This window comes from Ranitomeya variabilis, chromosome 1 (genome assembly GCF_051348905.1).
Source record: "Ranitomeya variabilis isolate aRanVar5 chromosome 1, aRanVar5.hap1, whole genome shotgun sequence".
Taxonomy (NCBI): domain Eukaryota; kingdom Metazoa; phylum Chordata; class Amphibia; order Anura; family Dendrobatidae; genus Ranitomeya; species Ranitomeya variabilis.
In genome coordinates, this window is record NC_135232.1 from 954,113,012 (window position 1) to 954,139,816 (window position 26,805).

At 37.8% G+C, this 26,805-nt stretch overlaps 1 protein-coding gene across 1 annotated transcript in view; it reads left to right on the forward strand.

Annotated features, from left to right (window-relative positions):
• The window catches only part of HHIP (hedgehog interacting protein), a 183,733-nt gene that overhangs the window by 102,853 nt on the left and 54,075 nt on the right, over positions 1-26,805 (forward strand). The window contains exons 5-11 of the mRNA XM_077279270.1: positions 2,169-2,320; positions 6,378-6,551; positions 10,238-10,381; positions 12,417-12,538; positions 16,772-16,895; positions 17,802-17,932; positions 18,758-18,839. Coding sequence (XP_077135385.1) covers positions 2,169-2,320; positions 6,378-6,551; positions 10,238-10,381; positions 12,417-12,538; positions 16,772-16,895; positions 17,802-17,932; positions 18,758-18,839 — 929 coding nt within the window. The remainder of the gene's footprint in view (positions 1-2,168; positions 2,321-6,377; positions 6,552-10,237; positions 10,382-12,416; positions 12,539-16,771; positions 16,896-17,801; positions 17,933-18,757; positions 18,840-26,805) is intronic.

A 26,805-nucleotide genomic window follows, 5' to 3' on the forward strand; every position in this document is an offset into this window, starting at 1 on the left:
TAGCCAGCATAAGTACATGGGGTTGCCTGGTTGCTAGGGAATCCCCACATGTACTTATGCTGGCTAACAGATGTAAATCATTCAGCTGCGGCGCTGAAAACTAAATCTCTGAGTACTTACAAATACTCGGAGGACACCCGAGCGTGCTCAGGAAATCTCGAGTAATGAGTATATTCGCTCATCACTAGTACCAGGATATAAATGTGTTTTCAATGGATCCCCAGAAGATGACACAAGTTATATTAGGCATCAAATATGTAGAAATTTCAATTTTATTAGACCTTTGGTAGTCACCATATGTCATACAACTTAGCAACCAAACAATATATAACTTTATATGGTTGGTGCCAGTTATGGAGTTATATATCATCAGTAATTTTTTGATGAATTGGTAAAGGCCATACAGTTTTAAGAGGTTGTCCACTACTCGGACAACCCCTTCTGAATACTTATTTTTCACCCCAGTAAAATAATAACCGTTCTTGTGGTGTTGGCACTGGCTCTCCCCGGGTTTGCCTGACATTGTTATGTCACGGGATCCCTGCTGCCAACCAGCTGTGGCTTCACTCTACTCTCCTACAGACGTCACTGAGATATGGGGAAAGTGAGAGAGCAGCAGCAGCTCTCAATTTGTCCAGACTTGTCCTAAGGAGAGGAGAATGTTAATTGGCAGCAGGGGTCACGTGATATAACAACGTCAGGCAAACTCAGGAAGCTCCAGTTCTGACACCACTGGAACGGCACCAGAGAAATATGGGGATTCAGGAGGTGTTGTTCAAGTAGTGGACAATCCTATTAATAAACAAATAAAATGTTGTTATCTGTATGTACTTGGGCTTTTTAATGAACAAAGAGATATTTTCTCCATGTTTTGACTCCTTGGATCTATTTTACCTTTTTCACTTTTTACTAGCTACACAGTCTTGAATGTGTTAGACAGTGCAAAGAAGCTGCCCTGACATTTACATCCATAAATGATAGGATTCTCCATAAAATAACAATTCTGAAGCATTTTTTCTTGTGTTGTGTCCATCCTGTTACTCATCTGGAAAATGTATAAATAAATATTACTGTTACCATGCTTAGTACTGTATTATTGGACAGTATTAGAATATGTAAAGGTACATATTTGACAGGGGAAATGGTAACATCAAGGTGACATTTTACTCTTACAGTTTCAGGAGCATTGAAACAATGCAGAATTCCAAGAAATTATATTATAAAAATGTTATTACATTAGGCAACGTACCATATGTTGTTTAAGAGTAAATAATGGCCAACCTCTCTCATCTATGAACTTTATTAATCCCAATCCATTTGCCCATTAGATTTATTACAGATGCCTAAAGGGACAAATTTGGTCTCATTAGTACTTTCTATTCAAGTCTTCATCTCTATAATTTTCGAATAGGTTACTGTCAATATATAATGTACCATTTAGGAAAAGCAAAATCGATTCTCATTTCACTGTTGAAAAATCTGAAATTAAATTACTTCCAAAGTCATTTCTGCATGCAGCTATGTAAAGAGAGTGTCTCCTAACACTGACCACATTCTTAGCTATGAATTCCATGCAGGAATCAGAGATAGTGGGTTAGTACCTACAGGGAGCTATGATGTGAGGACCACCAGAGTTGTGACAAGTGATGTAGCTGCCTCCAGGGTAAAACAAAGGTTTACATATTACACTAGCAATTTGAATGTTTTCAAAACATATAGCCAAGACTTGGCAGCCGTGGCTGTGTTTTTTTCCTCGTCTTCTTCATACGTTGTGCATACTTGAATTAAATGTTATTAACCTTTTTCTCTTCATTTGCCTTCAAGAAACTACAAGCAGCCTAGTAACCCAGTTAAGAATTCTTTACAGCACTTAAACTTGTCTTCATGGCTACCAAAAGATTACACACACAAATCACTTCACAAAAGTAGTGTAAGAGCCTGGAGCATAGATAACCATGCAGGACAATTGTCTTTTCCAAACTTTTAAATAGTCTCCCAAAGTGAAATGTTTTATAATCGTTTTTTGTGCGGTAGTCATAGAAGAAAGAAAGAAGTTTGGGCACAGATTATCCTTTCGAAAGAAAGGATTTTTTTTCTTGGTTCCAACTGAAACACAATAAAGCACATAATTAACTTCACAATTCTTTGTATTTCTCGTTTGACTGCAGGGAGGAGATGAAAGAGGACTGCTAGGCCTTGCATTCCATCCCAATTATAAGAAAAATGGAAAGCTGTATGTGTCATACACCACCAACCAAGAGCGTTGGGCCAGCGGACCTCACGACCACATTCTTCGCGTTGTAGAGTACACAGTATCTAGGTACTGCATCTAAAAATCAGCATGGTGCTGTCCATTATAATAGTAATAGTTAGAACATCTAGTTCATTCATAAAAGTATGCATGTGTACTATTGAGGTACAACCCACTGATGTTACTGTTTGTCTAGAATTGACACTGACAATTAGCACAGAGTAATATAAGCGTGCAAAATGTGTGTGTATGTAGAAATAGAGAAATAGGTTGACTTATATTATATATATATATATATATATATATATATATATATACTGTATATATATATATAGTACTTGACATTAAATTTGCAACACCAAGAAGGGAAGTGTCAAGCAACTATAAAAAAAAATCACAGGATTGGTAGACATGTTAATGATATGCAAATGGTGAAAAATGCAAATAACATTTTCAAAGCATCATGATTTATTCAGAGTTTAGTTTGAGCCATGTGCAAAAATACACTTACATGCCTTGGCATGCTATCACTGAAGTTTTTAATGGTTGTCTGATGAATATTCTGCCTTCTTGAATGCACTTGGGTACACAAATCATCAAGATCTGCTTCTGGCAGCTGTCTGTAATTGCCAAAAATGGCAATAGTGGGCAGCTTGCATGGCCTAAACGTGTTACCGTAGCCCACAGCGTCTCCAAACTTGTCTCTCATCTAACACATCTCAGACGATTGGTTGGCATTTTTAAATGGAGCAGCCAGCAACAGATTTTTGTAGAAAAAGCGCATTCAGTGTGGCATAACATTACCCAGACCACCATTAATATCCTCATTGATAATATGTCAAGGAGCGCAAGTGCGTGTATTTGTACTCATGGAGCTCATACTCAATAGTAAACAAATCAATATGTTTCGAAAATTTTGTTTCCATTTCTTCATCATATGCATATCATTAACATGTCGATCCTGTGATGTCTACAATTCCTCAACTTTTCTTTTAAGGTGTTGCAATTGTAACATTGATGAGTATGTATGTATATACATTTGTGCTCAAAAGTTTACATACACCGACAGAATTTTTTCAAAACTTTTTCTCCACTCATGGTTAGTGGTTGGGTGAAGCCATTTATTGTCAAACTAAAGTGTTTTCTCTTTTTAAATCATAATGACAACCCAACACATCCAAATGACCTTGATCAAAAGTTCACATACCCTGGTGATTTGGGCCTGATACAATGCACAGAAGTTGACACAGATGTGTTTGATTGGCTATTAAAGGTAACATACTCACCTATGACCTGTTTGCTTGTAATTAGTGTGGGTGCATAAAAGCTGAGTGAGTTTCTGGGATCCAGACAGACTCTTGCATCTTTCATCGAGCCACTGACGTTTCTTGATTGTGAGTCATGGTGAAAGCAAAAGAATTGTCAACGGATCTACGGGAAAAGGTAGTTGAACTGTATAAAACAGGAAAGTGATACAAAAATATATCCAAGGAATTGATAATGCCAGTCAGCAGCATTCAAATTGTGATTAACAAATGGAAAATCAGGGGCTCTGTAAAAACAAAACAACGGTCAGGTAGACCAACAAAAATGTCATCCACAACTGCCAGGAAAATTGTTTGGGATTCAAAGATAAACCCACAAATAACATCAGCTGAAATACAGGACTCTCGAAACAGCCACAGCGCTAGTTTTCAAAGATGCATAAAAAGGAGGCACTTGAAAAAAATTGAGCTGCGTGGTTGAGTCGCCAGAAGAAAGCCATTACTGCGCAAATGCCACAAAGTATCTCACCTACAATACACAAACCAGCACAGAGACAAGCCTCAAAATTCTGGAACAAGGTAATTTGGAGTAATGAGACCAAAATTGAACCATAAATGTTACATTTGGAGAGAGGTCAACAAGGCCTATGATGAAAGGACCACCATTCCTACTGTAAAACACGGAGGTGTTTCGCTGATGTTTTGGGAATGTGTGAGCTACAAAGGCAACGGAAACTTGGTCAAAGTTGAAGGAAAGATGAATGCAGCATGTTATCAGCATATACTGGAGGCAAATTTGCACTCATCAGCCCGGATGCTGGGCATGGGACGGACTTGGATGTTCCAACATGACAACGATGAAAAACACAAGGCCAAGTCGACCTGTCATTGGCTACAGCAGAAAAAAGTGAAGGTTCTGGAGTAGCCATCTCAGTCTCTTGACCTTAATATCATTGAGCCACTCTGGGGAGATCTCAAACGCGCAGTTCATGCTAGACAGCCCAAGAATTTATAGGAACTGAAGGCTTTTTGCCAAGAAGAGTGGGCAGTTTTACTATCTGAGAAAATAAAGAACCCCATCCACAACTACCACAAAAGACTTCAAGCTGTCATTGACGTTAGAGGGGGCAATACACGGTATTGGGGTATGGGGTTTCTGAACTTTTGATCAGGGTCATTTGGATGTTTTGAGTTGTCATTATGATTTTAAAAGAGAAAACACTGTAGTTTGACAATAAATTGCTTCATCCAACCACAAACCACGAGTGGAGATTTTTTTTTGTTATCATTCATATTCTCTGAAAAAAGGCCAAGAAAGCAAAAATATACATATATTATAGCCCAGTTCAAAAGTTTTGACACATTTGTTCATGCAATGATTTTCCTTATTCATGTGCACATTGCAGATTCAAACTGAAAGCAGCAAAAGCATGGAGGATCATGTATGGAAACAATGAGTCAAAAACACATGTATAACACCAGAATATGTATTAAACCTTAGATTCCACAAAGTATCCTCCGTTTACTCTGATGAAAACTTTACACTTCCTTGGCACCATCATGTTTCACTATGGGCACAATGCATTTAGAAAAATGAATTTAGGAAAATGAATGATGCCTACAGTGAAACATGGTGGTGGCAGTGTCCTTATGTGGGGCTGCATAAATGCTGCTGGTGTCGGAGAGCTACATTTCATTGATGGTATCATGAATTCACAGATGTACTGCTCTATATTGAAAGTAAAGCTGCTACCATCACTCCATGCCCTTGGTAGATGCGCACTTTTCCAACATGACAATGATCAAAAACACACATCTAAGACCACTGTTGGTCTCCTGAAGAAGAACAGGGTGAAAGTGATTCATTGGTCCAGTATGTCTCCTGATCTAGACCCATTCTAACACCTATGTGGAATTCTGAAGAAACAAATTGAGCATCACTCTCCATCCAGCATCCAGGCTCTAATGTTGTAATATGTAGCTAGCTTCTTCATTCAATGCTAAGAAGATTTGGTGTTGTCCTTAAAGGTCATGGATGTCATACAAAATACTAGATGCTAGATATAGTTGTTTTTGATGTGTGGTATATTCATTTTTGCATCAATTAATTTGAATAAAACTGAAGATGTTGAAATGAAAGTTACTTAACCTTACTTTCATGTTATGAGTTAAAAATGTTCTATTAAACTCAGTCTTGTCAAAAATTTGGAGATTGTTCTAGTTTTCAGTGAGATATTGATTGATTAAAATTTCACTTTTCAAAGAGGGTGTACACATTTATGCTGAGAACTATATACCGTATTTTCCGGCGTGTAAGACGACTTTTTAACCCCTTAAAATCATCTCAAAAGTCGAGGGTCGTCTTATACGCCGGGTATGGCATGTGCAGGGAGCGGTCCTGGATGGTTCCCGGGGTCTGGAGGGTCTCCTCGCCTCCAGACCCTGGGAAACATCCAGACCGCACACGCCGTATAAGATGACTGGGCGTATGAGTTGACTCCCGTCTTATACAGCGAGTATATCCCAAACTCCATATTTTATATGGAAAAGTTGGGGGTTGTCTTATACGCCCAGTCGTACACCAGAAAATCCGGTATATAATTTGTATATATATATATATAATATATATATATATATATATATATATATATATATATATATATATATATATATATATACTGTAAATATGTGCGGATAGATAAAATAAATGTATACACATACATATATATCATTAGAAATAAGAAAAGATAAATAGAAATAGTAAAGAGATAGATAATTCGTTTTAATAAGTTACATTTAAATAATGTTGGCAAACTTTACTTTGGTAAAATATATAGTTTAAATTATTCATTTTAAAACAGGAAGAATCCCAGTCAAGTGGATGTGAGAACCGAGAGGATGTTTCTTGAAGTAGCAGAACTGCATAGAAAACACCTGGGAGGACAGCTTTTGTTTGGTCCAGATGGCTTCTTGTATATTTTTCTAGGAGACGGAATGATAACTATTGATGATATGGAAGAAATGGATGGTTTAAGGTAAAACTACAAAAATCTGAAACAATCAACTTTTCATTTGATGTCAGATGAAATGGCGTAGTGTGGTTAAGCAACATGATCCATAATTCCCTGATTTTAGTTAATTTAGTCAGAACATTCTACATTCTATCATTCTACATTCTATCCTTGGGTCAGTTAAAACTGCACTGTATCATTATATACATATATAATGTTTATATGTAATATAATAATTATTATATACATATATACATTATATACATATATAATGTATATATGTATATAATATATATATATATATATACGTAGTGGGGAAAGTATTTGATACACTGCCAATTTTGACATTTTCACTTCAACTGTGAGAGGCAGGATCTAAAAATAAAAATCAGGAAATCACATTGTATGATTTTTAAATAATTATATGGCATTTTATTGCATGAAATAAGTATTTCATCACCTACCAACCAGCAAGAATTCTAGTTCTCACAGACCTGTTAGTTTTTCTTTAAGAAGCCCTCCTACTCTGCACTCATTACCTGTATTAATTGCACCCGTTTGAACTCGTTACCTGTATAAAAGACACCTGTCCACACACTCAATCAATCACACTCCAACCTCTCTAACATGGCCACGACCAAAGAGCTGTCCAAGAACGCCGGAGACAAAATTGTAGACCTGCACAAGGCTGGGATGGTTACAGGATAATAGGCCAGCAGCTTGGTGAGAAGGCAAAAACTCTTCACACAATTATTAGAAAATGGAAGAAACACAAGATGACTGTCAATCTTCCTTGGTCAGAGGCTCCCACCAAGATCTCACCTTGTGGGATTAGGATGATCCTAAGAAAGGTCAGGAATCAGCCCAGAACTTCATGGGAAGGCCTGGTCAATGACCTGAAGCGAAGCTGGGACCACAGTTTCAAACAACACCATTAGTAACACACTACGCTGTCAAGGATTAAAATCCTGCAGGGCACGCAAGTTTCCCCTGCTCATGCCAGCACATGTCCGGCCCGTTTGAAGTTCACCAATGACCATCTGGATGATCACGTAGGTCAGGTGAGAATAAAATAGAACTTTTTGGTATGAACTCCACTTGCCGTACTATAGGAAGAAGAATGAGTACAACCTCAAGACCACCATCCCAACCGAGAAGCATAGTGGGGAAACATCATACTTTGGGGGGTGCTTTTTTGCAAAGGGGACAGACCGACTGCACCATATTGAAGGGAGAATGGTTGGGGTCATGTATCAGAAGATTTTGGCCAACAACCACCTTCCCTCAGAAAGAGCATTGAAGATGGGTCATGACTGGGTCTTTCAGCCTGACAATGACCCAAAACACACAGCCAGGGCAACTAAGGAGTGGCTCCATAGAAGATTTTTAAGGTCCTGGAGTGGCCTAGCCAATCTCCAGACCTGAACCCAATAGAAAATCTTTAGAAGAAGCTGAAACTCAATGTTGCGCAGCGACAGCCCCGAAACCTGAAAGATCTGGAGAAGATCTATATGGAGGAGTGGGCCAAAATCCCTGCTGCAGTGTGTGCAAACTCCATCAAGAACTACAGGAAACATCTGACCTATATAATTGCAAACAAAGGTTTCTGTACCAAATATTAAGTTTTGTTTTTCTATTGTATCAAATACTTATTTTATGCAATAAAATACAAATTAATTATGTAAAAATCATACAATGTGATTTTCTGGCTTTTTCTTAAAGATTCTGTCTCTCATACCTGAAGTGTACCTATGATAAAAATTGCAGACCTTTCCATTCTTTATAGATGGGAGAACGTGCAAAATCGTCAGTATATCAAATACTTATTTCCCCCACTCCATATACAGTTCTGGCAAAAATTAAGAGACCACTGCAAAATTTTCAGTTTGTCTGATTTTTCTCTTATTAGGTATATTTTTGAGTAAAATGTAAATTGTTCTTTTATTGTATAAACTACTGACAACATGTCTCTGAAATTCCAAGCAATACATTTTGTATTTATTTTTTGAAGATGAGAAATGGTCAAAATAACAAAAAAATACATTGTTTACAGACCTGAAATAATGAAAAAAAAAACAAGTTCATAATCATTTAGAAACAACTATACTAATGTTTTAACTCAGGAAGAGTTCAGAAATCAATATTTTGTGGAATAACCATGATTTTTAATCACAGCTTTCATGCGTGTTGGCATGCTTTCCACCAGTCTTTGACACTGCTTTTGGGTGACCTTATGCCACTCCTGGTACAAAAATTTAAGCAGTTCTTTGTTTGATGGCTTGTGACTATCCATATTCATCTTGATTACATTCCAGAGCTTTTCAATGGGGTTCAGGTCTGGAGATTGGGCTGGCCATGACAGGGATTTGATGTGGTGGTCCTTCATTTACACCTTGATTGACCTAGCTGTGTGGCGTGGCGCATTGTCCTTCTGGAAAACCAGTCAAGAGTTGGGGAACATTGAGCAGAAGTAATCAACTGTTTTCCCAGGATGTATGCGGTTTGATTCGTACGTCCTTTACAAATATTAACCTGCCCAATTCCAGCCTTGCTGAAGCATCCCCAAATCATCACTGATCTTCCACCTTGGCTTGTACGCCTCTCCAGGTCTCCGTCTAACCATTAGATGACCAGGTGTTGGGTAAAGCTGAAAATTAGACTCATCAGAGAAGATTACCTTACTCCAGTCCACTGTGGTCTAAGCCTTATGGTCTCTGGCTCTCATTCGCTTCTCATTGATGAAAGGCTTTTTTCTAGCTTTACATGATTTGAGTCTTGCCTCTAGGAGCCTGTTGCGAACTGTTCTTGCCGTGCACTTCACCCTAGCTGCTATTTGCTATTCCTTTTGTAGGTCACTTGATGTCATCCTGCGGTTGCTGAGTGACATTCGAATAAGATGATGGTCATCCCGGTCAGTGGAGAGTCGTTTTCACCCTCTGCCGGTCTGTAGCTTTGTTGTCCTCAATGTCTGCTGCTTGACCTTGTTGTAAAGGACCGTCTTAGAAATTTTAAGGATGGAGGCAACATGACGCTCACTGTGTCCCTCTGCTAGTAAAGCCAGAATTGAGCCCTTCTTTTCCTCACTCAAGACTTTTCTTTTCAACTCCTTTGGCATGGTTAAAAGTTATTTTTTCATTCCTATTACTTTTGGATATTACTAGCACTTGTTTTGCCATCCAGCTTGTCCTATTGCAAGAGAATTGTGAACACAACAGCAGGGTTTTTTATACTTTTCTTCATTAAATAAGATTTGGTTCAGGTGATCACCTAATCAGAAGCACATTAAGTAGAATGAAGTGTACTCTGGTTGGTATTCAACTGATACTGGAATGGAATGGCTGTCAGACATGTAGAGAATTTGATTTTTATAAATCTGTGCAGTGGTTTCTTAATTTATGCCAGAGCTGTGTATAATATTTATTTTCTGCTTTGGTTAATGTATTCATAGCGTTTTAAATTATACTGTTAGAATCAGCAGATTTTTTGCTAGACCTTCTAAGGTACACTCTATAGAATGAAAGTTGATTCATATCTTTGGTTCATTTAGAACCGCAGAATTTTATTTTCAGCAATGTGTTATATATAGTTATATTCATATAATGTAAGTTTGGGTTGTTTTATTTTGTGCTACTACTCACAAATTATTTTTGTAAAACCAATTGAAGATTTTATCATTTGATACATTTTTTATCACATTGGGTTTTTTTTAGTGATTTTACAGGGTCAGTACTAAGATTAGATGTTGACATTGATGGATGCAATGCTCTCTACTCCATACCAAGAAGCAATCCTCATTTTAACAGTACAAACCAGCCACCTGAGATCTTTGCACATGGACTTCATAACCCAGGCAGGTAAGCCACGCGTTATTGTTGTAAGCACTTAAAACACAGAGGAAACAAAGAAGATATAAGTTTAAATGGGCAGAGGATAAGGGTGTGTTTACATCAGCCAATTTTGTGGCATTAAATGACCATGGTTCTTTAGATATTTACTGATTGGCGGTTATTTAAAAGCCTGCATGATCAATAGCAGATGGTTCTGGGCACATAGGCTGTTCTTGACAGCGCAGATCCTATTTAAAGAGAATATTATGCTGCAGAAAATGATCATCTTTTGAACAAGCCAAAAGATCATTTCATCCGACTAGCATTTTGCTCATTTATCTGGTGATTGGTAGTTTGTTTAGACTACACGATTTTTCGGGAAGCAAGGGTTCATAGGATCACTCATTTACAGTTATTTACAAGGATTGCTTCACAATGAACATTTATCTCCTACCCAGAGGATCACTGAGGGCCTAGTACTGGAACACCATCCAGCAAACAATATGACAGGGAACCCAAGACATCTGTTTCTAATCACTATATGACTACTGTTTCTAATCACTATATGACTACAGTAAGTGTTTAAATAGGTTGAACATGCCCTATTCTCTGTTTATAGGGCTGAATGAAACAGCAGAATGCTGTACTTGGCTATCTCCATCAGCCCCATAGATCTTCAATCAAGCATGCTAGACCAATGCTCCATTTATACACCTTTGAACTGTATGGCCTCAGAGAACTCATGGCTTGGGGACCAATATCCAAATGATAAGTTGTTATCTCAGTAGTGGAGCCCACTATCCTCTGGATAAAAGATAAATGTCCATTGTGAGACAACTCTTTACAAACTGAAGGAACAAAGGGGCCCATTCACCTTTAATGAGCGACACATAAGCTCCCAACTATTCTATTTAACATGTGAAGAAAACCTGTAAGGAATATTGCTATGATGGTATAGTTGGTAGAACAACAATAAAAAATTATACCTGTCTTGTAGTAATCTGATAGATCATTTCTATGATTTGGAACTTTGAAGCCCAATGCAAATTAATTGCAAATTAGGATAATTTGCATGTTACTATAATCCATCACTTTTCAGTGATTGCTCATTGGATTATCACAAAACAGGTTTGATTTTTAGAATTCTGTGAAATATACAGCCATAGCAACCCTAGAATAAGTCATCAATATCTGGTTGATGGGGGTGTGACACCCATCACCCCATCAGCTAGCACAACCCTGTCCATGGCCGAGTACTGCACATCCGCCCTCAGTTCAAATTAATAGGGGAAGTTGTGCAGTACCTCGCACAGTTTATGCAGCTATGTAGTTCCGCTACTCAACTGAGCACATCCAACTGCCACCGAAGTCGAGAACAGCTGATCGATGGGGGTGCCATGTGTTGTATCCTCATCGATCGGATATTGTTGTCATATCGTAAGGTTAGGACATCAGTATAAAAGTCCTCGACAATCCCTTTAAGCTATTGAATGAAATAACTCTTGTAGTAGCTATGAGACATGTAGAAACGGATTCTTTAAATGAATTGATTCCATCATAGTTATTGTGAAACTCTGCAGTGCTTCACTCATCAGACATTACAACATTGGAGTGGGGGAGTTATTATCTAGAATTAGAAATGGAGAAATATAGACTTTTACTATGAGATCTCTCACCACTATATTTGTCTCTCACCTCTATGCCCAGAATTATCAGATAGATTATGAAATATATTTAGGAAATCTTTTTGTAACTGTTCATGTGGCAATAAAGAATGATCACCTTTTTAGTTAACATGTTTCCTTAATAGGAGAAAACTGCAATTTATTCATTTAAATTGATGCTCTTCTTATGTTTATTAGTCCAGTGGCTGTTCCTAATAGATAGGTATCAATCAGTGAAATTATTGAAATTTTATTTTATAAAACTATTTATAAATGTGCTCAGATCATACTGCTTTATGACATGCTCCTGGAAGTTAGGACACTACTTTCTTGTGAAAAAAATACTATAAAAAGCAGAATCTAAAATATTATACTCACTTCTTTTTTTCTCGTTTTAGGTGTGCTGTCGATCGTCATTCCAAAGATATTAGTATGAATTTAACAATTCTTTGTTCAGATTCCAATGCTAAGAACAGGTCAAATTTGCGAATACTACAGATCATTAAAGGAAAGGATTATGGTAGGCTACATTGTAATTTTCCACGTCTGAGAAGAAAAAAGTTATTTAAAATATAACAATGGTAAATGGTGCCGCAAAATACATACATCCAAACTGCAGTATAAGGCATATGGCAAAAGGAAAACTATTTTCTCAGCACATTTATTGATAAAAATTGTAGAGAATATACAGCAGTATTAAATCACCCGAAAAAACGGTCCTATTATTTTATTGTGTTAAACTACACTTAGAATCCAAAAATGAATCAAAATTGCCTGGACGCAACAAGACTCAGAACACAATTTCCACTAATTAAATATTGTGATGTTTATTCATAATTATACCATATATTAAATCATAATTAAACAGTAAAGATCTCCAATGTAGAAAAGGAACGGATACATACACATAACGTCAATTAAGAATCCTATATGTGAGCAAAAATTCCAATATAAACACATGTAAATCACCCCTGCCTTTGAGAGACAACAACAGTCTCACAATAAATAGCAGCCTATTACTGATACGCCCATAAATCTTTATATATATTACACACAGAATGCATCTGAAAACAAAACAGAACAGAAACCGAGACTTGAACTTATTCTACTGCCATCCAGCATGTATGTCAAAAGTACTCGGTACTTCCTTATTATTTAACCAATGCACTGTGAATAAAATAATCGGGCAATCAAAAGAAAAGGGTCATTACTCACATAGGGTATGAAGTCCGTGTCACCGTTCCTAAACCCCGACGCGCGTTTCGTAACACTTCCTCAGGGGGCCCACATATGCTCACATATAGGATTCTTAATTGACGTTATGTGTATGTATCCGTTCCTTTTCTACATTGGAGATCTTTACTGTTTAATTATGATTTAATATATGGTATAATTATGAATAAACATCACAATATTTAATTAGTGGAAATTGTGTTCTGAGTCTTGTTGCGTCCAGGCAATTTTGATTCATTTTTGGATTCTAAATATACAGCAGTGCATAAATGTTTTTGAAGACTTCCAAAGTTTGAATATTTCTGCAAAAATCTGACCTTAAACTACATCAGATTTCAACATAAGTCCTATAAATTAACAAAGAGAGCAAAATCGAACAAATGAGTACACTAGGTTCTGTAATGTTTTTATTGGTGAAAATGATCCAGTATCACATATATGTGAGTGGCAAAACAATGTGAACCTTTAGTATTAGCAGATAAGTTGAAGGTGAAATTTTGGTGTTTTCAATCAGTGGGATGACAATTAGATGTGAGTGTGCAAGGCGTTTTATTTAAAGAAAAGGGATCTATCAAAGTCTGATCTTCATGTTTGCGGGAGTATATCAAGATGCGAACATAGACATTTTTGAAAATCTCAAAAGAAGAGATGTTGATGTTCATGAGGCTGGAAAATGATCTGTCTGACTGTAGATTAGTGAATTCCAAACTCTTTAGAGATGATTTTCTCTAAAGAGTTTGGACTTCACTATGGTAATGTACAGTCAGACAGAATGTTTACAAATGTAGAAAATTCAAGACCATAATTACCCTCCCCAGGTGTGAATGATCAACAAGGATCACTCCAAGAGCAAGCAGTATTATAGTCCATGAGGATACAAAGGAACCAAAGGTGACCTCTAATCATCTAAAGGCATTAACTAATGTTAAGTTTAATAACTACGCTGTTAGAAGTACACTGTACAACAATGGTTTGCTTGGCAGGATTTCAATGGGAGAGCCACTGCTCTTCAAAAACCACATTGCTGCACCACAGTTTGGTAAAGATCACCCGGACAAGCCAGAAGGCTACTGAAACAGTGTTCTTTGGACAAATGAGGTCAATGTAGAGCTTTTTAGTTTAAATGAGAAAAGTTATGTTTGACAAAAGAAAAATATTGCATAAAACAGCAAAAAAACCTTGTGTCATCTGTAAAGTACAATGATGGTGATAGTATCATGGTTTGGCCTATTTGGCTGCATCAGGGCCAGGACAGCTTGCTGTCATTAATGGAATAATGGATTCTTGGATTCTACATTTTATCAGCAAATTCAAAAGGAAAACGTGAGGACACTGTCCATGAGCTGAATCTCAAGAAAATGTTGGTCATGCAGCAAGGCAATGACCCAAAGTACACAAGTCATTTTTATAAAAGAATGGTTAAAGAAGAATAAAGTTAATGTTTTGCAATGGCCAAAACAAAGTCCTGATCTTAATCCTTTAGAAATTTGGTGGAAAGACCAGAAGCCAGCAGTTCCAAGAAGAAAACCCATCCACGTCCAGAGTTAAACCTGTTTTGTTATTAGAAATGGGCTCAAATTGATGTGCAGGACTAATCAACAATTACCAGAAATCTTTAGATGCAGTTATTACTGCACAAGCCACACTAGATACTGAAAGCAAACATGCTCATATATCTGCCATCTTATATATGGGATATTGTAACATTTTGCTAAAAAATAAATCTTTGTTTTTAGTTTTCTTTGTCAATTTTAAGTCCAGTTTTAAAATCTAATGTAGTTTTACTTTAAAATTGCTTGCTTACAAACATGGAAATTCTGAAGAGTTCACAAATTTTCAAGCACCACTGTACATAGGAAAGTCCGCTGTTGTCCATTATGGTAAATAACCAGATGAGTTAATAACTGAATAGCCTAAATTTTTGTGCCATTTAATGAATTTAATATTACAATCACCCCCATGTTATGCTAACAGGGATCCAACTAAGATTTCGGCAGTTGCTTAACTAGCAACTTACACGGCAAACTTGGTCATCACTAATCAACTTATTTCCCTATCAAAGTACTCCAGAATTATACAAAAAAACAAAAAATCATCTTTTTTAATTAAAGGGAACCTGTCTAAAAAAACCCCGCTATTAACCTCCAGATATGGGGTTAGTCTGCTTGTTAATAGCGTTATTAACTTGCCCGGCACTCTCACTTAGCTGAACGTTGTGGGGAGAAATTGAACTTCATTCCTCACCACAGCAATCCGGTTTCAGTCACAGGGGCAGCACCAGCATTGGTTCAGTCACCGCTTTCAGTATACAGAGCAGCTTCTGTAGCTGCATCCCTGGCCGTGACCGACAGCCGGTCCCAATGCAGAGCCAATGTCAGTCAGGGCTGGGGCTGTGGTTACAGCCGCAGTGGCACTGCCCACATGACTGAAACCTGAACACTGCCTGGAGGAATGAAGCTTATTTTCTCCTCGCATTGCTCAGCTACATGCGACCCCAGGGCAGGTTAATAACGCTATTAACCTTCAAATTAACCCCACATCTCCAAGTTAATAGCAATTTTTCTGGTGACAGGTTCCCTTTAAGCACATTGACTATCACTCTGCAGACCATACATGGATTGCACTCTTTGGATGTCACTATGCAACCTTAGCAGCATGGAAACTTCTAAAATTGAAGTTATTTTTGATATTCCCTCCCCTACAACCCACAGAGGAGACAAGACATCAGCGCAGTATAAGGACCCTCAGAAACGTGTAAAAGCTGCCAAATTTTAGATGTTTGCAAATATGAATATTACTACTATTATGTAATGTGGAACAAGGTTGGGTAAAAATAATTAGTTGAACAGCTCGTAATCATGCTTTAAATAAGAAATTCTACAATTTTACACTTCAATTCATCAATTATTCCCACAGCTTTCAGGAGTGTTTTTTTTTCTTCTTACTTTACTTATTTTTTAAAATCATAAGGTACAATAGGTATGGGCCTTTTTATTTAGTGTTAATATTTATGGTCTTTGTCACAGGAGTATGGCTCAAATGGTAACATGGTAATTATGTAGAGCAGCCTAAAAACTTGCCCCAGACAAAATAATATGACCTACGCCCTACTGGTAAAGATCATAAAATTTAGTACAAAACAATACGGCCCATAACATTGAAACTGTATAGCGGATTTATAAAAAAAACAAAAGCAGGAATACCCAAGAGAACAGCAGAAACAAACTAACAACAAAAACAGAACACTGTTGACCTGTTGGCAAGTCCTCTTTATGCCATAAAAATGTAAATCGGCATAATTTTCCAGGGTATAAGTAGGTTTGTACACAAATACTGATACATTGATAAGTTTAAGATTAGGGACACTTCAGGAACAGAAAAGTGAGAGATGTTTAACTATAAAATCTTTAGGACTCTGCTTACTTTTCCTTTTTTTATTTTAAACACATAATTCATATTCGTTTTAGACACCTTTGTATTGTTTTGTCCTAATGCTACAACAGTTCCTTTTCTTTTTCAGAAAATGAGCCTCCACTCTTAGAATTTAAGCCACTAAGCAATGGACAAACAGTTGGTGGTTTTATATACAGAGGTTGTCAGTCGGAACGGCTTTATGGAAGCTATGTATTTGGAGACCGTTATGGGTATGTTAGAAGTTAGTTATTTAATAGCATAAAGGTGTTTTTCAGTTTTATTTTGTGAACACCAAGGAGCATGTATATAACTATTGAGTGAACATCTTCAAGACAAGTTTAATAGAAGGTCTATAGAGTCTGTCTTCAGTGTTGATGGACAGCAGAGTTCAGCTTAGTGCTTCCAACTTTTTAGTTTAGCAATTAGTGCGAACTCAACGATCAAAACTTCTGAGTAGAGTTTTACACTAACAGCTATATACATTTTTTCACATACATAGGTAGATTCTGTTTGCAATTTGTTTTTTTTTCTCCAGTGTTTGACCTCGTTATAACAATGTTCCCTCAAATTTGACCACCCGCACATGTAACACAAGCCGTCATGAACAAATCATTTGTTACCATTGTTTGGTTTATGATCTAAACATTTACTTTGCATTGTATAGCTCAGTGTGGTAGGCATGTTTTTTGATGCTTATTCGTATCCTAAGAATAATTAGGGCTTTTGTCAAATATTTGCCATATATTAAGTTATCATAATTATATATTATAATTGCGATACCTTATGTGGCAGATTCTCAATGCCAAGCTACATTTCTAAGACTGCATATTAGCTTTACACAGGCCATATTGGCACAGTTGTACAATCGGAACTATTTAGTTATTCTGAAGTTAGAGTGATATCCAGAGTATAGCTATTAGGTTTGTCACTTAAAAAAATATTACCCTTCATTAATTCATTTTTTTGGTAGTCAATTTTACAAAAGTAAATGTCCAGCCGTGCTAGTTGTCACCATTAAATCAGATGAGGTCATAAAATTTAAAAATTAAAAAAAAGTCTGTAAATATTTTCTCTTACAAATTGCAAATTTTTTAATTCTTTGAAGACAAGACCAAGTAACTCTTGTGTACTTTCAGAAACTTTGTGACGCTCCACCAGAATTCCGTCACTAAACAATGGCAGGAGAAACCATTCTGTATTGGCAGCGGAGGTTCTTGCAGAGGACCGTTCACAGGACACATTCTGGGTTTTGGGGAAGATGAACTAGGTACAATACATATAATCTGTAAATGTGTTTTTTGTGGGGTTCTTGAGAATAAAATGTATCTATATGCTGCCATGTGTGAATTATGAAGTCTATGAACAGAGAGGCTGCAGCTACGGTAAATCCCCTGATAAGTGTTTTCATTTTGTATTGACTTTATTCTGTATGGTTTTTTATTAAGAGTAATGGCGTGTTGAATAATCATTGGAAGCAAATACTCTTGTGCAAACTTGGACTATTGAAATGCTTCAGCAATACTAGGAAATTGTAAAACAATAATTTAAGATGCCCACCCATGAAGTTTTCTTTTCTTTAAATGTGTGTGTATATGTGCATGTACAGTAGTGTATTGTGGGTTAATATACTCACCTACCACCTCCTTCTCCAGGATCCAGAGCCATATGCTATTCTTCTGAGTGACGTCACCACTCGTCACACTCTCTCTGGGTAACGCTGCGCTCTGTGTGACCCACAAGTAGCTTTTACAATGTATGTCTATGGAGTGTAAAAGCGAGGCTCCATAGGCTTACATTTTAAAGAGATTTTTTTGGCTCACATATAGAATGATCCGGATAGTCTGAAGAGCAGTGACGTTATTGAGAAGAGGAACCAAACGGCGCTGGATCCTGGAGAAGGTGGCAGTAGGTGAGTAATTTAATACATACACACTACATTACATGCACACTTACAAAGAATTAATTAAAAAAAAGCTACACGGGGGGCTTCTTTAAGCCATCCAAACCATCTAGATAAGAAATCTGACAAATGCTTCTGGCATGCAATGAAATAATATGTGTAACCTCGATGTTATATTGGCATTTTTAACAGGTGAAGTCTACATACTGTCAAGCAGTAAAAGTATGACTCAGGCACACAGTGGAAAACTTTACAAGATCATTGACCCTAAAAGGTAAGGTTTTTTACCGTAAGTACGGAAGTTAGATATTATAACATTTTACTTCAAGTCTAACTAATAGTATACAATGCTGCCCATATAAAATAATGAATAAAGTGAATATTACAGATAGACATTGCAATGTATTACATTTTCAGATTATTAGCTTGTGAACCCTTTGATAAAAAGTAGATTAAAATTCCTTTTACAATTCTGATAGGATGGGAACATCAGGAGTTTTTTGATTAGTGATCAGCCATTTAATGTTATGAATTTTATACATATTAGTGCAGTTTAAATGTTGGAACATTGTTCTTCATTACATAGTGATCCCCCTTATCCACTGAAAGAAAAGTCATCTTACTTTAGGAAGCTATTAACATTCACTGAATATATGTAATTGTTCCCATTCCTGCTTCAGATGTTTCACATGTTCTTAACATTTGCTGTGTAAAAAGTCTAATCTTACAGCACAGTATGTAATCAGCTATTTTAGGTTTGGGTGAGGTCAACAATGTTCAGTAAGAGGGTATTTATTGTCCCATATATTTACAATTTGATTAAATATACAGCATGTCCCGTCGAATGCTTCCAAGAATTCTTCTATTTCAAGTTAACTTGTCCTTTAACATATTTTTACCACCAGCAATGCTTAGTATAAGAACTATGGTCTCCTTCCACTTTAAAACTTGTTTAATAGCATCCTATAATTGTAATTTATAACTCCGTCAACAGAGAGAGGGTGGCAGGGGAAATTTTAAAGTCTTTTGTCATCATTCAGATTCTGAAGTTACAATTTTTAAAGGGGTTATATGGACTTTAATAACCTTTAGATAACAAAAAATGACAGAGCTCATTCTCAGCAATGCCACTGTAATAAGGGGTCACTTTACCATAAGCCCGCTATGTTCTCCCTTCGTCTGTGACATTCCATATTTTGATCCCATGATCCATTCCTCTATCTAAACCCACCAAATGCAAAACATCATAAATCATGTGACAATTGGACCCTGGAATCCAAAGGAAACCACATTATAGTTTATCCAGGTTCCATTCTAGCCAAGTTGGACTATCTTCATTTCTGAAGTGGTGCTTTAGATTTCTGAAGGACACAGAAGGCATGAATCAGTAAGTTCTGCATCTTTTAAGGTCGGATAACCCCTTTAGGGAATTTCTGCGACAGCAATTACCTTATAAATTGTAAGTTTAAGACTTGGGCTACATGGGAAAAATGTGTCACCCAACGCTGAAATTGTAGCGTTGTATTGTGATATTACATCGAATGATTTCCTATGGTGTCACATTGCAAGCCTGCAACCTCCTGCAACTGCAACACAGAGTGGCAAATATTTCCAAATGTGTTGGATATTTGGTCTCTGATAGCTTTTCTGTTGCTGGTTGGAAGTTGCACGTGACTCACTTGCCACAGACCTTGATGCAAGTCACTTGCAACTGTTACTTGCGTGTAACTTGCCTGCAACTTCGTCATTTTTTTTGCAGCATAATCACAGTTTAAAATATTCACAAGACAACAACTGGCACAGATATTTTTGTTCACTCAAGTTGTTATCATGAAACACATCGTCATCTAGCCCCAGCCTAAACTTGTAGATATCATACTCGCAATGTAATCTTTTAGATAAATGGATTATTTTTTTAAAGAAATTAAAACTTCTGTGTTTGAATTAGATCTCCAATTTATTGATTTATAAAGAATTAAATACAGTGGGTACAGAAAGTATTCAGACCCCTATAAATTGTTCGCTCTTTGTTTTATTGCAGCCATTTGGTAAATTCAAAAAAGTTCATTTTTTTTTCACCTTAACCCCTTTCTAACCTCGGACGGGATAGTACGTCAGAGGTCAGAAGCCCCGCTTTGATGCGGGCTCCGGCGGTGAGCCCGCATCAAAGCCGGGACATGTCAGCTGTTTTGAACAGCTGACATGTGCCCGTAATAGGTGCGGGCAGAATTGCGATCTGCCCGCGCCTATTAACTAGTTAAATTCCGCTGTCAAACGCAGACAGCGGCATTTAACTACCGCATCCGGAAATGATGGCAACGCCGACCCCCGTCACATGATCGGAGGTCGGCGATGCTGCAGAATAGTAACCATAGAGGTCCTTGAGACCTCTATGGTTACTGATCCCCGGGAGCTGTGAGCGCCACCCTGTGGTCGGCGCTCACAGCACACCTGATTTTCTGCTACATAGCAGCAAACAGCAGCCTCCCCATGGAGGCTATTGAAGCATGGCAAAAGTAAAAAAAAAAGTAAAAAAAAAGTGAAAAAAATAAAAAAAATATAAAATTTTAAATCACCCCCCTTTCGCCCCATTCAAAATAAATCGATAAAAAAAAATCAAACCTACACATATTTGGTATCGCCGAGTTCAGAATCGCCCGATCAATAAAAAAAAAAGCATTAACCTGATCGCTAAATGGCGTAGCAAGAAAAAAATTCGAAACACCAGAATTATGTTTTTTTGGTCGCCGTGACATTGCTTTAAAATGCAATAACGGGCGATCAAAAGAACGTATCTGCACCAAATTGGAATCATTAAAAACTCCAGCTCGGCACGCAAAAAATAAGCCCTCAACCGACCCCAGATCATGAAAAATGGAGACGCTACGAGTATCGGAAAATGGCACAATTTTTTTTTTTTTTTGTTAACAAAGTTTGGAATTTTTTTTCACCACTTAGGTAAAAAATAACCTAGTCATGTTAGGTGTCTATGAACTCGTACTGACCTGGAGAATCATAATGTCAGGTCAGTTTAAGCATTTAGTGAACCTAGCAAAAAAGCCAAACAAAAAACAAGTGTGGGACTGCACTTTTTTTTGCAATTTCACCGCACTTGGAATTTTTTTCCCGTTTTCTAGGAGACGACATGCTAAAACCAATGATGTCGTTCAAAAGTACAACTCGTCCCGCAAAAAATAAGCCCTCACATGGTCAAATTGACGGAAAAACAAAAAAGTTATGGCTCTGGGAAGGAGGGGAGTGAAAAACGAACACGGAAAAATGGAAAATCCCAAGGTTATGAAGGGGTTAATGTACACTCTGCATCCCATGTTGACTAAAAAAAAAACAGAAATGTAGAAATTTTTGCACATTTAATAAAAAAGAAAAACTGAAATATCACATGGTCATAAGTATTCAGACCCTTTGCTCAGACACTCATATTTAAGTCACATGCTGTCTATTTCCTTGTGATCCTCATTGAGATGGTTCTACTCCTTCATTGGAGGCCAGCTGTGTATAATTAAACTGGTAGGACTTGATTTGGAAAGGCACACACCTGTCTGTATAAGACCTCACAGCTCACAGTGCATGTCAGACCAAATGAGAATCATGAGGTCAAAGGAACTGGCCAAGAAGCTAAGAGGCAGAATTGTGGCAAGGCACAGATCTGGCCAAGGTTACAACAGAATTTCTGCAGTACTCAAGGTTCCTAAGAGCACAGTGGCGTCCATAATCCTTAAATGGAAGAAGTTTGAGACCACCAGAAGTCTTCCTAGACCTGGCCGTCCAACCAAACTGAGTAATTGTGGGAGAAGAGCCTTGGTGAGAGAGGTAAAGAAGAACCCCAAGATCACTGTGGCTGAGCTCCAGAGATGCAGTAGTGAGATGGGAGAAATTTCCACAAAGTCAACTGTCACTGCAGCCCTTCATCAGTCAGGCCTTTATAGCAGACTGGCCTGACGGAAGCTTCTCCTCAGTGCAAGACATATGAAAGCCCTCATATAGTTTGCTAAAACACACATGAAGGACTCCCAGACTATGAGAAATATGATTCTCTGATCCGATGAGATGAAGATAGACCTTTTTGGTGATATTTCTAAGTGGTATGTGTGGAGAAAAACAGGCAATGCTAATCAAATGCCCAATACAATCCCAAAAGTGAAACATGGTGACAGCACCATGCTATGGGGGTTGTTTTTCAGCTGCAGGGACCGGACGACTGGTTGTCATTGAAGGAAACATGAATGCGGCCAAGTACAGAGATATCCTGGATGAAAACCTCTTCCAGAGTGCTCTAGATCTCAGACTTGGCCGAAGGTTCACCTTCCAACTACACCAGTGTTCCCCAACTCTGGTCCTCAAGAGCCACTAACAGGTCATGTTTTCAGGATTTCCTTAGTATTGCACAGGTGACTGAATGCTTGCCTGTCCAGGTGGTGCAATTATCACCTGTGCACTACTAAGGAAATCCTGAAAACAAGACCTGTTGGTGGCTCTTGAGGACCGGAGTTGGGGAACACTGAACTAGACAATGACCCTAAGCACACAACTAAAATAACAAAGGAGAGGCTTCAGAACAACTCTGTGAGCATTCTTGACTGGCCCAGCCAGAGCCCTGACCCAAACCCAATTGATCATCTCTGGAGAGACCTGAAAATGGCTGTCCACCAACATTCACCATCCAACCTGACAGAACTGGAGAGGATCTGCAAGGAAGAGTGGCAGAGGATCCCCAAATCAGGTGTGATAAACTTGTTGCATCATTCCCAAGAAGACTCATGGCTGTACTAGCTCAAAAGGGTGCTTCTACTCTATAGTGAGTAAAGGGTCTGAATACTTATGACCATGTGATATTTCAGTTTTTCTTTTTAATAAATTTGCAAAAATTACAACATTTCTGTTTTTTTCAGTCAAGATTGAGTACAGAGTGTACATTAATGAGAAAAATAAATAACTTTTTTGAATTCACTAAATGGCTGCAATGAAACAAAGAGGGAAAAATTTAAAGGGGTCTGAATACTTTCCGTACACACTGTGTATTCTTTGGTAAAAATGGACTCTTAACAAGACAGAGTTATTTTTTGTTTGAGAATGTTATAGGGTCATTTTACAAGAATTTAAACTCTAAAACAAAGTTTTTGAACTTGTTGAGGACTTTTGAATGCAGACATATCAATCATAGTTTGTTGGCAGTTGGCTGCATATCGTCTCATGTAAACAGAGGATGTACTGCCGACAATAGTGTCATCTGCATGAGAAGAACGGGGAAAACAAATAACTGTCTGAATGATAGTGATGAGCGAATCTGCCTAAATTCAAATTCACCAGTTTGTTCAAATTTGTCCTAGGAATTCAATTCGCATTGAGATTATTTGATGCATATTGAACGTTTCTTATCATGTTCTGGGGTTCCTCTTGACCTCAAAGCATAGTAAATGTAGAGTAAAATAATAGTATCCTTCAAAAATTACAAGAAGAGAAGACAAGTAAGTAGTTCTCAATACTGTTGCATTATTTTATGCTTTTTTATTCAAAGGTCACATGGGAATTCTGGGCCAAAGAAGCGTAATTAGATGCAAAACAGCTGTAGCCCAGTCTGTGTTTTTTCAATCTGTATTTCCCTATGACTTTGAAATAAATAAAGCACAAAATTATGCACACGTAGTGAGTGCCACTTATTGTTCTTTTCTTCCCGTAATTTTGAAGATTTTATTGGTGCATAGTTGGGCACTACCACATCTGACATTCTCCTTTAACCAGCATTGCATACTCAGTGATATATACTTGTGGCAGTACTGGTCTACTGATCTTTTGAAATAAATGAAAAAATAATATCCACCTTACATGGTCCACAACCACAGTTCCCCATCTGGTTGTCTGTGCAGCCCCTCCCGGCCTCTTTTTACATCAGCACAACACTTGACATCCTCTTCTTGCATTTTCATTCTATGCCGTTGTGGCATCAGAGGTCTTCTCATTGTTGGAAGCCCTAGCACCGCGTGAAGATGCAGGAAGAGGATGCCGCACAAGGTGTAGAAGGAAAAAGATACAGGAGGGAGCTGCTTGAAGGACCAGCTGGGGATAGCGGCAGCAGGAAAGATGAGCAGCGAGGTCAGTATTTTATTTTTTTTAATCTCTTTCCAGGCCTTAAAAAAATCAGCAAAATGGAGGCATTTGCTTAATTTGTGCAAAGCAAATCGCCAAAATAGAATTCAGATTCAGGTGAATGTGAATCTTTGTAAGATTCAAGACAAATTCAATTCACCTCAAACTAATTTGCTCATGTATCATGATCTTTAGTCATTACTGGCAGTTTTTCTTCCCCTCTAAAAGTACCCTTCTTCTCAGACCCCTCATTAGATACCATTGATGGAATGCATATTTAACCAGCTTAAAATATAAGTTCATTAAAAATATATATATGTTTAATATGTTTTATTATTTTGCTGTCATCTCTTAGCAAAACAAATTGTAATGCATTTATAATGACATAGTGGATGTAGCAAAAAGATTTAAAAAAAGTCCCTCTATTTGAATTTGAGGAATTTTGTAATTTACATAGAACAGTTAAACACCTTGTGTGTGTATAAATGGAGCTGAGCTCTAACTGATTGTAATGGCCAAAAGACAAGCAGATCCCAAAATGGCTGTGTTTACAGACAGAATAAACGTTTAGAAATAGATGGACAGCGCAGCATTCTTCTAGAAAAGAACGTAAACAGAAAGAAACGGCTCCAAATTCATTTAGAAAGCAGGGCCAGACGCACACAGTTTTGTTACCCTGTGAAATGATTGAAAATAAATGACATTTACCCCACACAGAGGATACTAACTAAGCCACCCTGACATGGACCTGACCTTTTCCTAAAAAATTATGGAAATGTCAAGCTGATTCAAGCTGTTGCCTGCTTGTAATACTGCTAATACTCCTCCCAGAAAGTTACTGTCGCTTTAAGCAAATTCCGTCAACTGTTTTGATCTGATTACAAAAGAAAAAAGCAATTTAATTGACCTTGACTGGACTCTTAGGGTGGTCCCAGAATGTCATACCTGAAAAGCCAGACCTCACAGTGCAGTGCTGTGTGTGGGTGGAAAGGACGTTCTGTATTGAATATCGGATGGGATATGTAGGAGGCAGACTCCAAGTATGCTAAAGCCATTGACCCCCAAAGGGTTGATGGAGACACTGGAAGTTATTTGCAATCTGTCACAGTAATGTGATTTTCATACACGACTTGGGAAATGAGTGTTTTTCTTGTCAGGTAAAGCAAGTTTTACCCTGATATACTTTTCCTATTATTCTCAGTGGATGATTTGACTAGAATCCTTATTATTGTATTTCTATTTGAATGATTAAGTCCATCTTGGTTCTCCTATGAAGCCCAGCCTATGGCAAAATTAAATCTGATAGTTGCAAAATAAAGGAAGTGTGACTGACATGAATTTAAAAATAATTTTATAACATGACAGTTCTTTCCCCAAACCAAAATAGCACCTTCATTTGGAATTTATAAATCATTGAAATAATCTACACAAACATAAGCAATTGCTAGGGTGTTAGGGTTGGCGGAACGCACCGAGTATAAATTTATGTAATAATAGGTGCGTTCGCAACCTAGGGTCCACCATGCAGGAGAGGAACCTGCTGCTAGCAATTGGTGGCGCTATATGGTGGTATTAGCGAACTCTGTTACTTCACAGAATTGCTAGGATAGGGAAACGCTGTGCCCTGTTAACCTCACAGAGGAACACTGCTACCAAACAGCAAAACTGTGGTCATGCAGTCAGCATAGCACACACACAATCTCCTCACCGGAGGTGCCGGTATTCTTGGGGCTTATTTTAGCCAAGACCTGAATCCAAACACACAAAACTCCTCACCGGAGGTGCCGGTATTCTAGTGGCTTATTTCAGCCAACCCTGACCACATGCAAACATGACCACACAGTAGCAAGGCTCAAAACATAGGTTGATACTAGCGCATGGCCATGCAGCCATGCAAACCTTTTATAGCTGTAGCAGACAAGGACCTTCCTGGTGGTCCAATAGGAGCTGCTACAGAACCTGAGCATGTGACACCAGACCTCCAATGGGAGGTCGTCCCGTGGGCATGCTCAGTATGGGAAAAGCAGAACTTAGTCCCAGAAAGACCTGCTCACTGCTGAACATTGCTGGCTACAATGACAGAGCCTGGAAGGGCAGTAGTAACCAGTCGTCCAGTATCAGCCTGAGCCAGACGC